This window comes from Aspergillus bombycis (genome assembly GCF_001792695.1).
Source record: "Aspergillus bombycis strain NRRL26010 chromosome Unknown contig00002, whole genome shotgun sequence".
Lineage (NCBI taxonomy): Eukaryota > Fungi > Ascomycota > Eurotiomycetes > Eurotiales > Aspergillaceae > Aspergillus > Aspergillus bombycis.
Window position 1 is genome coordinate 925466 of NW_019170004.1, and position 13005 is coordinate 938470.

The 13005-nt window shown below is 46.4% G+C and overlaps 5 protein-coding genes across 5 annotated transcripts; 2 read left to right on the top strand and 3 right to left on the bottom strand.

Moving 5' to 3' along the window:
* Nucleotides 1-41: 41 nt before the first annotated feature.
* Nucleotides 42-1136, top strand: ABOM_000735 (3-methyl-2-oxobutanoate hydroxymethyltransferase; the record flags this gene model as incomplete). Its single annotated transcript, XM_022527865.1, has 2 exons — nt 42-434; nt 498-1136. 2 exons carry the CDS (start codon nt 42-44, stop codon nt 1134-1136), a joined length of 1032 nt encoding a protein of 343 aa, XP_022394603.1.
* A 238-nt stretch (nt 1137-1374) lies between these two features.
* On the bottom strand, nt 1375-2975 carry ABOM_000736 (uncharacterized protein; the record flags this gene model as incomplete). Its single annotated transcript, XM_022527866.1, has 4 exons — nt 1375-1910; nt 1959-2652; nt 2716-2857; nt 2923-2975. The coding sequence occupies 4 exons, from the start codon at nt 2973-2975 to the stop codon at nt 1375-1377; spliced, it is 1425 nt and encodes a 474-aa protein (XP_022394662.1).
* Nucleotides 2976-4150: 1175 nt separating this feature from the next.
* ABOM_000737 (FAD-binding oxidoreductase) lies at nt 4151-5890 on the bottom strand (the record flags this gene model as incomplete). Its single annotated transcript, XM_022527867.1, has 3 exons — nt 4151-5077; nt 5147-5632; nt 5696-5890. 3 exons carry the CDS (start codon nt 5888-5890, stop codon nt 4151-4153), a joined length of 1608 nt encoding a protein of 535 aa, XP_022394661.1.
* Nucleotides 5891-10227: 4337 nt separating this feature from the next.
* ABOM_000738 (lysoplasmalogenase) lies at nt 10228-11001 on the bottom strand (the record flags this gene model as incomplete). Its single annotated transcript, XM_022527868.1, has 1 exon — nt 10228-11001. One exon carries the CDS (start codon nt 10999-11001, stop codon nt 10228-10230), a length of 774 nt encoding a protein of 257 aa, XP_022394668.1.
* A 1405-nt stretch (nt 11002-12406) lies between these two features.
* On the top strand, nt 12407-12926 carry ABOM_000739 (uncharacterized protein; the record flags this gene model as incomplete). Its single annotated transcript, XM_022527869.1, has 4 exons — nt 12407-12491; nt 12560-12736; nt 12796-12803; nt 12864-12926. 4 exons carry the CDS (start codon nt 12407-12409, stop codon nt 12924-12926), a joined length of 333 nt encoding a protein of 110 aa, XP_022394667.1.
* Between the last annotated feature and the right edge of the window lie 79 nt (nt 12927-13005).

The following is a 13005-nucleotide window of genomic DNA, read 5'->3' on the forward strand; positions in this document are numbered from 1 at the left end:
CTTGTATATTTCAACATTCTTCTAAACGTTATCCATAGAAAATGTTCACCAAATCCTTCTTCACCCCCTTGGCTTCCTTGAGACACTCGTTGCGACCTCGCTACAATGTCTCACCACTCCTTCCTCCGCCCAACAATGTCCTTGTCCGGTATAGTTCCTACTCGCCGTTAGGCAAGTCCTCTTCGGATTCCCGCAAGAAAGTAACCGTTCAAACCCTTCAAAGCCTGCATAAAAGGGGTGAGCCCATCACAGTACTGACAGCCCACGATTTTCCAAGTGGCCACGTAGCCGATGCTGCCGGGATGGATGTGGTTCTTGTGGGAGATAGCCTGGCCATGGTGGCGTTAGGCATGGAGGATACAAACGAAGTGACGATGGAAGACATGCTGGTCCATTGCCGAAGCGTGTCTCGTGCTGTCAAACATGCCTTCACTGTGAGCTTTGCTTAACACAAGTCACTTGTATCCAACCTCGGACAGATCTCTGACGCCGAACAGATAGTAGACCTCCCCATGGGCTCCTACGAACTATCCCCTGAGCAGGCACTGCAGTCCGCTATTCGGATGGTCAAAGAAGGCGGCATGAAAGCCGTGAAGCTAGAAGGCGGAGAGGAAATGGCACCCACCATTCGGCGAATCACCCAGGCCGGGATCCCCGTCCTGGCACATATCGGACTAACGCCGCAACGACACCATTCCATCGGCGGGTTCAGGGTCCAGGGCAAGTCTGTCGCGAGCGCAGTAAAGGTAATGCGGGACGCCCTTGCCGTGCAGGAAGCCGGGGCGTTCATGGTTCTGGTTGAGGCTGTTCCAGGGGAGGTTGCTGCTTTGATAACGGAGAGGCTTCGGGTTCCGACAATCGGGATCGGGGCTGGGGTTGGCTGTTCGGGACAGGTGCTGGTGCAGGTGGATATGCTCGGTAACTTCCAGCCTGGGAGGTTTGTGCCTAAGTTTGTGAAGACTTATGCAGACGTTTGGGGAGAGTCGATTCGGGGTATTGAGCAGTTTAAGCGCGATGTTAAGAGTAGGGCTTTTCCTTCGCCTGAGTATACTTATCCAGTTTCTCAGCAGGAGCTGTCGGAGTTTCGGAGTGTTGTGGGTGAGGTAGTTGACCAGGGCAGTGTACAGAGTGAGTAGAGTCGGATGGTTATACGTCTGGTGAATCGTGCTACCACTTCTCTTGCTACTTTATACGATATCTGCTACACGTATTTAGGGAGGTAGAACAGCTTTGGCCCGGGCAAACACCCTGTGTGGAAGGCCCATAATTATGCAGAAATTCTATTTGGAGCAGTGGTTGAAGTCCAGGGTAACATGACAGTGGGCCTTTAGTGAACTCATATGCAAGCAACGAAAAGGCAGACAGTGAAAGAATTTACGTATCATCGTTGGAAATGATAACAATGGCCCGGTTGATTAATGACTCGTCCTCCTCCCGACCAAGCCGACAATATCGAGTGATAGTGGGCTGCACCATGAACAGGACAGTTCTACCCTTATCAGCAGGGTCAGACTTTTCCTTCGCTTCATGTTCAGCATAACAGTGCTTCTCCATGTGTGGAATGTCCTCGTGGAATACTCCCAGGGAATTGAAAGAGCCAAATTCGAAATCCATCTCATTAGTCCACATCCCAATGCAAAGGTCGCCGGCGATCTGATAGATATGGAGAAGCTCCTGGAACCGTCTAACCTTCGCCGAGTCAGAGACTGTTTTGAGCAATGGATGCAACAAAGCAGACTCGTGGAGGAAGTTGGACGCGAGTTGATACAGTCTACAGTCTCTCAACACCTTCATGTGCCTCGCAAGCAGTGGGTCAAACGTGGTTTCTGGCGTAAATGCATTTAGAAAGCGGACTGTGATTTGAAGCCACTTTCTCGAATTCCACTTGTCTCGTACTCCAGAAGGTTCAACTGTGATAGAATTAGCACCTGAATATATCGTTGGGCTTGCTAATATACCTTGTTTACACCATTGCCATAGGTTATGAACCTCAGTGCGGGAAGGAATAGAGACTTGGCCGTGCTCGCCAGTAACCTTCCCACCATCCTCATTGAGATAGAAAAATGGATCCTCAACCACATTCTGAAATAGGTCCTTGGCCACCAAAGCCTGCGTGAGAATGAGGGGGAGAAGCTCAACAATATTGGAAGGTAATCTGTCAACCAACGATGCCCAGTCATCTTGGAGACAATATCCCTCCAGACCGGCAATTAGCTTCCGCTGGTCTTTGTCGGACAGTTGCTCTTCTACAGTTGTCCACTCCACTGACCATTCTTGCAGACGCTCTTGTACGACGCCGAGCTTCTTACGAATTTCATCATCATCGTAAGAAAACCACGTAGCCCCACGCAAGTAGTACCCAGGACAATCGGCTGGATCGGGATACTGCGTGCCGTCTGTATCGTATGGCTGGGTCTTCTCCTTGGTAGGATCAGGATGTTTTGACTGGCGTCCATCATCGCGCGACGAGGCTTTATCCGCATCTTCTCGTTGAGTCTGAACTGGATCTTCCTCCGGAACAGAAGATTGGGGCGCAGGATCCGAAGACTCTCCTTCGATCTTTGTCTTCTTGGGCGGAGATGGTGGAGTTGCGGGAGCTTCCTCAGTGGGGGAAACGCTTCTTTTGTTCAGTCTCGCGGATCGTCTTTTTTTCTTGAGTCGTGACTTGCATTAATACAACGAACATTGTGTAATTTGGATGGTAAATTATCTTACCACGTCATGCTTCTCTTTCTGGATACTAAGCACTGGACTGGCTTCCTGATGCTCTGGTTCTGGGGTAGTCGGACGTTGAGCAGTCTCGGGGGGTGCAATGTGATCTTCCTGTGATGCCCCAACATCAGTTCTTTGAGCCCAGCTGAAGAATGAGTACGGCCAAATGGGCCAACTGAAAAAACGTGATGCAGAATAGGACCGCCATACTTCAGCTTGCTTGGTGTCGGAGCCCCTAGCTCCTCGCTCCCCTTCTTAGTCATGGCGAGCTTGATAAATAATGGAACGAGATCACCAGTTGATGGATGAGAACGTAGACAATCCTGGCAGGGGCACTTTGATGGGAATATAGAAGAATAAAAATGAACTGGGGTTGATTTGATATTCTCATGTTCGTCATGGGCGAATTCAGACATTCTTATACGTAAGACCTTCTGGAACGGCATGAGATCTGATAGTGAATGCTACCCTGCTAGCAGCCTAAAATGCCGCACCAAGGAGCCAGTCAAGTCGTTATTCTAAAAATAATGAGGTGATGCAAAGATCAAAAGACTTGACAAAAGTGCTTTGTGCAAGGTGTTCATTGCTAGACTTGCGCAGTTGGCTCGTTTGAACATCGTTTATTTTGCCACCACATTTCCTAACATAGTATGGCAGAGGTTATAATGATAGAACCGACCATTTATCTAGAATATCCTTCGCATAGATTGAAGGAGGTTGAGCTTAACTTGTAACGGGAGCTTGTGAAACAAGAATCTAGGCAAATATAGGCTACTCTCTCTGTTTCCCTGAGCAAACAAAAGCGTATAACAATCGTATGAAACCCCCAAGTTAATCACAAAACAGAGAGTGAAAGAGATAGAAGACACGTTACATCCTTTAAACATAAATACTGGGGTGCTTTCATGGTATGTGATTAGCCATGCTAGAGATTGATCACAAAGACTCTAGATTTAAACTAGGTGACATTACGGGGCAAACCCTGCATGATGAAGTTGGAGAAAGCGAAAGAAGTTAGGTTATAACTATCAGAAAAACGCCAAATTACATATTTTGAGCCCAAGTCTATTGAACAGATGAGGGAAAACCGTACCGTGATAGGACAATAGTGGTTAAAGAGCAATAAAGACCACCCCACAATAACAAAAAGGCTGCAACTTCAATGTCAAGCTATCGACTGGAAAACTCAAAGGTCTATTAGATTGTAAACACCATCTGCAATGACACAACTGTGTGTTAAGTAATTTCTCATTTTCTTTATTTCTGGGTGGCGCAGTCTACAAGATAAGGATGTAAAGCTTGTATGCTGCTTTTCTTGTATTAGGCACAAGGCTTTATATTTATCTGCACCATTCTGATGCTGTCCACCTTTAAATCGCATATATCTTGGGTAGAACAATACAGATTGTAGAAAAAATAGCGAGCCCAAAGTCTGCGATCAGTATTGCATAGGGGCTCCATTTAATTTGAAGTATCCCGGCTGTAGTGTTTGATAGACGCCACGAGGGTCGTATGTTGCTGCCACTTTCTGCAGACGGGCCTTGCTGTCTGCACCATATCCCGCAATGACATCTTGGAACTGACTGCCATAGTTCATATAGATATACTGATGGGCAATCCCACGCTTGTTTGCTTCCTCGGTGATGACTTTGTAGTAATCATAAATGAAAGCGTAGACGGCATTGTCATCGGCTGCGTTATCCCACCAAAAGGCCATGTTGAATAGAATCAGCGGCCCTTGTGATGTATCCAAACCCAGCGCATTGCCACCAAACTTGGTCATGTTGGCCAGCATCGGTTCTGTCAGTGCCTGGTAAATTATTACAGGGTTGCCACCCGAGATGTTGGCTGCTTGCGGCATGACCTCGAAGAAGTATTCAGCCGCCCAGCGGGCGAATGATTCATCCAGCTGCGTCGCAACCGTCCAGTACATCTCCCGGTGTCCGTCGGGATTTTGGTCATTGATATACTCGCAGTAGTCCACTAGGCTCCTGGACTCGGTCGTGTCGGCCAATGCAGGGATGTCTCTGTATGGCTTAAAGATGGGCGGGTCTGTTTCATTCAGCGCGTATGAGAGCTCTGCGGATGCGACAGTCACTCCTTGCATCCGAGCGAATGCTACGTACTGCTGGGCGTTGCCATCAGATGTTGCGCCACGGGCGACACTTGCGAAAGCACTGACGACCTCCGGGAGTCGAGCTTCCTCAAAGGCGCGCGTAGTCCCGCGCATTATCGAACTCGGGATTGTATACAGGTTGAACTTGGTAACGAGACCAAGGTTATTGCCTCCGCCACGGAGAGCCCAGTAGAGGTCCGAAAAGTGAGTTGCGCTAGCAGTCACAATATGGCCACTGGCTGTCACGATCTATGGGTCGTAAGTATGTGATGTTCACTTGCAGGATCAAAGGAATAAAGACTAAAGTAAAGGGCTCACCTCGAAGCTTTCCACATTATCCAACGCCCAGCCATATAAGTTTGAGTGAAAGGCAATGCCACCGCCAGTAACAAAACCTCCCACGCCGAGGCTACTCTCACGGCCGCCGACAACGGCCAGCCCATACGGTTCGAGTGCCTTGTAAACTTGGCCCCAGAGGTTTCCTGGGCCGACAGATGCGATCGAATGATCATCATTCAGGCTCACATCATTCATGTCAGTGAACCAGATAGTGATTCCCCCAGGGCTGCTGGACGCGCCCCGGAAGGCGGCGTGGCCGCCGCTCTTGGCCGCGAACGGACACCTAGTTAGCCGGGATAACAACACAACTATGGCAACATCTGTGTTGACGCCAGGCTTGAAAATACAAGATGGGCGAACTTCTGCCTGCTGATTAGACCAGAAAGAGTCCGTGAAACTCGTATAGCTGGTGTCCTCCTGAGCTAGGACTTTCTCAGACCCAAAGATGGAGTCGAGGCTAGCGCACTATTACCATGTTAGATACGCTGCGTTGTTTAGGAACAGATGTGTTCATGGATAGAAACCTACAGCTGCAATGCAAGACGATTCTGTTGATCGCTGCACCAAATTTGTCAGGGCAGGTATACTGGATATCTCAACGCCATAATCTTTTAACGCTGCAGTGACGTTGAAGTTGGCCGGCTCAAAGCTGCTGTCGGCTTGCACTAGAGCAGTGCCACTGGCAACGAGCCAGGCGCCTATAAAAGAAAGTGTTCGTATCATCAAGCCAAATAAAGCACTGTATGAAAAGAGACCCCAAGGAAAGTAATACTATGGGTAAGCCCAATGGTGTGAAGAGGATTATATGTGTTGAACCCGTATCAATAGAAACATAAGAAGATCATATGATATATTAAAGAACCCCGTTGCAAGAGGGGAATAAATTAAATCTATAAATATGCCAAATTATATGGATCTGCCCATGGGCCAGCGAATATTTCTGTTCCTGAAGGATGACGGAGCAGAAAGAATGTAACGCAACCTGGCCCCATATGCCACGTTTTGATCCAACTAGTCTGCATGAAACCTGCACTAATCATTTAGTAAACCATGTGCTTTCTATCTTGCACACAGCATCCTTCGGTAGATGAAATATGATATGCCGCTTCGTGTCAACCTGCTATTTTTGTAGCGAGACTTTAGTACGTTTACTAACCGAGCGTTCTCAATTGAACCAAGGAATTAGTTCTTACTCAGACCTATTCCAATTTAAACCTAGTGTATATTGGCCCCCAAATAATTATGGGCGGGCCCCCTGCCGATCTTCTATAGTAATGTTTTCTAGAAGAATTTTCTTTGCCCCTCCATCGATTGGCAGTTAGTATCACTAGCCATGCTGGCTTTTAGTGCTTACTGTCTATGGCCACGTATATTTTGACAATAGTGGGTCCATGTAAGGCTGTATTGTTATTTCGTTATTTGCTACCGCAAGGCAATCGCAGAACAAGATACCATAAAATACAGACCGGGTGGAGTTTTCAAAATATTCGTGGCCAGAGATGGTGGGTGAGGCCCCTACCAATCTTCTACTCTATGTAGTTACTAAGTCCTCTAGCAGAATTTTACTGAAACCTTTCTATTTTATATTAAACCACACACTTATCTAGTAGTACAGTGGTACTCTGCTCTGTAGAATATACGATTGTTTTCTATAACTAATATACTATTTAATTATCTAATACACTTGATTAATAGATAACTAGAGAGATCCCTAAAGGCTCTACTATAGCCTGGTCTAGATTCTAGAATCTAGCAACGGTACTATAGTTCCAGAAAGAGGCAACTTAAGATAGAGACAGTTGCTATGACGGAAGTGCATTTTACTGCGACTTGGACCTGTTATTACGATCGTCCAGTTTATATTCAACTGTGGTAGGCAGTAGCCGCTCCGAACTCGCTGGTTTTCGGGTGCAGCTAAAGAAGACGCAACCCACTCCAGGTATTAGGTTCTATTCGCCCCGTAACCTCCTTGAAAAGCTTACAACTAGAGCGAGAATGAGCGTCTAGCTAATATGAGTAACATAAAGGTGTCCAGTATTCGTCCGCCAACAAATTCAGTGGACGTGCTGGTGCAGACAAAGACCCTTGGACATTCAATGTGGCACACTTCATACTAAACTACCAAGGGCTCACAGACCCTCGAGACGGTTTGTAGCTCGGCTATTGGGCGCCGCCTTCCAACTAGGCTGTTGTGGACATACAGCAAGTTTTGTGTTTTACCACTACCAGCACCTATCATGGAGCGTTTTTTAGCGCGATAGTAATGAATAAGTATAGATGCCTTTGTTTCGATCCTAGGTCTATGCTGTCTGTCATAAGGAATGCAGCCCGTCAAGCAAGGATTGAAATGGTGTATAAATATAACACCCGGGAACATCCAGGCCTATACCTTTGCAATCATCGCTTGTTCTTACTGTGTCAAACGTTCATATGCTTCCCATTCCGCACTAAACTAAAGCTACGCTTGAGTATGACCTACGTGACCAGATGCTAACACGTAGGGTAGTCCCATTATCATAACGAGAAAACCCCGATATGACAGCAAGTTCTGGGCAAGCAGGTTCCTGCAGGAACTCAAGATGTAAGCACTGGAATAACGGGCATGGAAAATTCACCTACAAGAAGGCTGGTTATCGAAAACAGTGGAACATTTATCAAACTGGCGACCACGGGATTTCCCTAAAATACGCGATGAATTCCTGTGAGCTGGTCCCCTCCATACTACCTGATTCGACATTATCCTCGCCCTTATCGTTAGAGCTTTCAATATCAATCCATGAGTGCTGGTATATGGGCTTCTCATTAACTGGATATCCTGTTGACCGTAGCCAGTTGAATATTCCGCGTGTAGCCGCCTCTGACAATAACTCCAAAAATAATTTAAGGTCGTGTCGTGCTAATAGATATTGTTTTTGTATATATATATTTAATTATTTTCGTTGCCAGAAACAAGACTTATACCCAGATTTTCAAGTTCTTCACTATTTACAAGACCCCAGTTCCAAGAGTGATACTCAAAATAATGGCATCCGCAATATATATACTGCTGGACCTGAAGTTCTGTGTTACACAGCAGAGTCGCACCAAAAGGGTAAAGAGGAACTCTAGTAAATCCATCGCAACCTGTAATAAAGAGAAGTCGACACTCATCTTCGCGGCGTATTGTTATACCGTCACTGTGGCCTGGCTTCAATGTCATAAAGGACTGTTCCGTACCAGTCCAGACAGCGGCGTTAAGATCCAGCGCTATAAACCTATCCCGAATATCCCGCAAGGTAGATCTGGCAATATCCATGATAATTACACCCAGCCACAGACTGCTTAACTTAGGTTCCCGACTTGCTAGGACCTTTGCGAGCATAGGTATATTGTTCGCTTCAAGAAGAGAATCTATTATTGCGAATACAGGGTTTAGTCAAGCGCTGACCAGGTTGTATTCGATATCTATATTAAAGAAAGTGCTGCAGAGCAGAGACCGTATATCCCACACATTGGAGCTCAGTGTCATATAATAGGGGAGGTGTTTTCCATACTCTCCAACGATATCCATATCTTGTTGTGCAAATGTTGCGGGCGACTGTGGTCGTTAGACTTGTTTTGGAATTGAAAGTGATACCGACCCCCCACTAAGAAAAGAAATATAAAGTACCGCAGCCAGAGCAGCAGAACATTGGCCGTACAGGCGATGATGGGAACAAAACCGGGCTAGATATACAAGGGCAGTGCTGGATGATGGCATCTTAATACCAGAAACAGAAGGATCTCCGATAACACCAATGAGCAGTGTATCTGAGATTGTAACAGACCACGGAGATAAGTACGTTCTCTGGTTATAGCCTGCTGTTATGTACCAGCAACCCCCGGAAGACAATATAGCCGCCTAATAACTAGCTTCGTCTTTTTCAGTATGATATCCTAAGTCGATCTCAGCCGCACGTTGATGGCTGGATACCATAGCAGATGGTTCATTTTCAGTTGTAAAATTGATTTTGCAACCCGGTACACACGTTAATAGTTCTGCCCATCGTGCGGAAAGAATATAAGCCTAAGCAAGGAATAAGACTGCAAGATAGTTGTCTTCATTATAGTCTGGTATTCCTTGAACACTCGGCCACTCTATTATGGGAGCAGAGTCGGAGATTTGCACTGTGAGTGAATTTTGAACTCCCAATATTAGGTCAGCAGGCATGGATTTAGGTTCAAGGGGATTATTGCTACAGAAAGTCCTCCAAATCGAGCGACAGCTGGATGTAAGGCCATATTGGCCTTCTTTGGACCCTTTCTCCACAAAGCTTCAAGGGAATATAAGCATCTTGGGGAAACAGGCCGCATCCAAGAAAAGAGGGAGTTTGCCTGTGAAGCTTCTTCAAGTCAATACAGTCAAACGGGAGTACTAGGGTTGTAGCATTGGGTGTGTTGAGATAGGAGGTCCATAGATTGGAGCTTTCGTAGAGAACTCAGTCAAAATCCTCCCGAGTTAGACAAGGATGAAGTGTCTTTTGCCCATACACCTGCAAGACCTGTGTCCCTTTGTCAGAGGGCAATATTGCACTTTCGTTACGATCAAAGGTTGTACAGGACAGCTTGGAAGGTCTCCGGGCACTTTGAAATAGGCCTGAGCTATTAATTTTCGTACAAACTGAGAAAGGATCAAACCATATAGCATATGACCATGCAAGCCATCAAAAGACAGCTGGCCCGGGGGAATGATTTGTATGTATTATCGATACTTACTTTCTTAACCCTCTGGGTGAAATACATGACGGAACGACTTTGTAAACTCAATGACGGAATAGCGTTATATATTTGATGTCCACTTCACTACTACTTGTCAGCATCTGGGGCGTGTTTGAAATTACGATGCGACATTAACATGGAGCATACTAGGGCACAGTCCACCCACATGACCAGTCTTCTATATCGCTACCTGTCTTTCGACAACGGTTGACAGACGTCTTTTTTTGAGCTTTATTCAGGAACAAGCTATCTCTTATTGGATGCCAACACTAAACTCCCGCAGTTATCGAATATAAGAACATGCTCCTCTCAACCGACATCGATCAGCTCTGCACCAACCCCGCGATGACCATCTGCCCCCAGAAATACAGTCCATACCCAAAAGTACTCTGAATCCAACCACGGCTTCCAAGAGATTTCTTAAATGCATCCTTTGCAACATAAACATCGCTAGCAACGAACATCGCCGCGCCAAACACTCGCTGATACTGCCAGCAGGACGAAACATCTACTGGGGTCGTCGAAGCTGCGGTGGCAAACATCACGCTGATGATGGTAGCATATACCAGGACCAACGGTTTCATGTCTGCAGGAAGGGAGAGATCCAGCACATTGCTCCCAGCCGAGGAGTCCGGCGGAGGATAGATTACGCCAAGCCATTTAGCGACCGCCATAGTTGCGAGGAATGTTGTTGCGAAGGTTCCCCACGAGATAACCTCATTATCTTGGAAGAAGGCCAGGATATAAGCTATATGAGCTGCTGCGAAGGCGACAACTCCGAGCTGGAAGGAGACAGAGATTTTCTTTTCCTGTTGGGGGTTGGAATTCGCATTGTGGAACTCGCTTCGCGAAGGAATTAAGAAAAAGTCACCAGCTAGGGAGAAAAGAAGGCCGGCAGTGATCAGAGAGCGAGTGGAAGACCACTCCCCCGAAGTCAGAAAGAGTGGCCCGCTGAGGAAAGCGACCGAAGAGAGCATCTTGAACAGGGCCGTGCCAGTGTGGGATCGGGATACGGACTCCGAAATGACCAGCAATGGGAGGGATCCCACGAGAAGGTACACTGCCGGCAGAGGTGGAATCGATAGATTTGAGAACATCTTAGGTGAGTGCAATTGTGCAGATATCTAAAGTTGACAGGTAGGTAGGAGTAGTTCCTTGTTGGCTTTTGTTTATATGTGGCAGTCGGAAAAAACCAATGATCAGCAGTGGGGACGTGTCTGGGGAATCCATTACCCAATTGATCGGGTACTACCGAGATCACAAGCGGGATCAGTCTGGATACCTCGGTCGAGTCCTATTTCCCTATGTCATTCGTAGACTTTGTTGGACTAGTATATATGTTTCATAAGGTGCAACACTGACACGAATCCTCTCGGTACTATTTCCGCCATGAAACCGGAAAGGTAAGAAACGCTACATTGCATACGTTCTACAGGCTTACGAAGGGACACCCTCATGCATAAGCGTGCAAAGGACGCCTTGCCCAATTCGTGGCCATTGGGTATAGAATTTGACGTACGGAGTCGCTGTGATAGAGAAGAAAATATTGTCTTCCACTCAGCAAAGTAAATCTTTGGATGCACGGTGATCCCATCGACTGTGTTCATATAACAAAATTCTTGTCGAGAGGATGAGGCACATTTGCTACAGCAAGGCTCCATGGCTTTGCTGCCTTCATTCCATCGGAATATGAACTACTGCTTCAAGTCGCCTGTCAAGATCTGCGTCACTAAAGACAACCGTTTTTTTGAGCATATTGGAAGCTCTAATATATACCTTGTCCAGCATCATAATTCCATTTATTTTACTTCTACCCACAAAGACTCGAATAGACGACCACAGTCCCTTGTAAATGAACAGCTATATGAAAAGGTCTCGGTGTGATTGAAACCGAGGGCTATTTCAAAATATTGAAGACATTTGTAAAGATCTGACTGCATTCACCTAAGCCTCTGACTGACGAAATTGGACCCTTCTTGCAAAATCTGGGGCTAGATCCCAACCAATATATTTACCTTGTGTATATGATACTTCACGCCAAGCAGAGCGGCAGCCTAAGTTTCCAACAGGCTTAGATTAATGTGGTTGACTATCTCTGTCGTTCATATGTGTCTCTTTATCGATATCTTCTATAAATAACTACAAAGCCTGGAATGATGGCTAGGAAATCTACGTCAAATCTGAATGACTGCGTAGAATATAGACAAAGGGACAAGTATTCATTCACCAGGCCAGTTGACTTCATCCTATCATAATCTTCTCTCAAAACCGGTCGGTAGCTTAATTCACAGCTGGGGTTTAATTCAATGAAAAAAATGAATATTTCCTGCTCACCTACTGACCTAAATAAATGCTATAAATACCAAGTATATGTATCACAACTTCCTCATCCTTGTCCTCCTGTTCCTATGCTTCGCATGTCAACACCCCTTCCAAAGTGTGCCATATACCCACATCCACTATTGAGCAGAGCCCCAGCACTGCATCCTAATCCATTCCACAATGAAGCCTCAGACTGTGGTTCTTCTTTCTCTCTTCGGCCTAGCAGCTTCAATAGCCATACCTCCCAATGCCCGTGGTGAAGCTGGTAACTATCTTTCAAGATTTCCATACCCAGTACCAGGCGCAGAAGAACTAACCATATATCAACCCAAGACGAAGTCATCGAGGACTACAACACCGCGGCCGAGATGGATACGCGGGACACACTGGAACCCAGAGCCTATCCCCATTGCCTGAGTTATAAGGAATGCAAAGGTGGCTGGTGCCACAAGGGTAACTGTCTGGACAACGTGTGCAAGGGAGCTAATATGTGCCCTAAGGGCTTTTTGTGTGACGGCGCCAACTGCTATAAGCATTTGAAACCGTGGATGTATGATGACCTTCCTTAGGTGAAGCGGTAAGTGGCTTGTGTGTTCTGAGTCGACGGAAGGATGATTATCTGACTTGTTTTCTCTAGGGTGATGCTACCATGGAGGCTTTGGATGGTGGCGGTCTGGCTGTTGAGATAGTGAATGAGTGATGCTCAGGCGGTGGTGCGTCTGCTTGGGCATTAGTTTCGTGATTATGACTGCGGTTCTCGACTGTGGATGCTGGACATC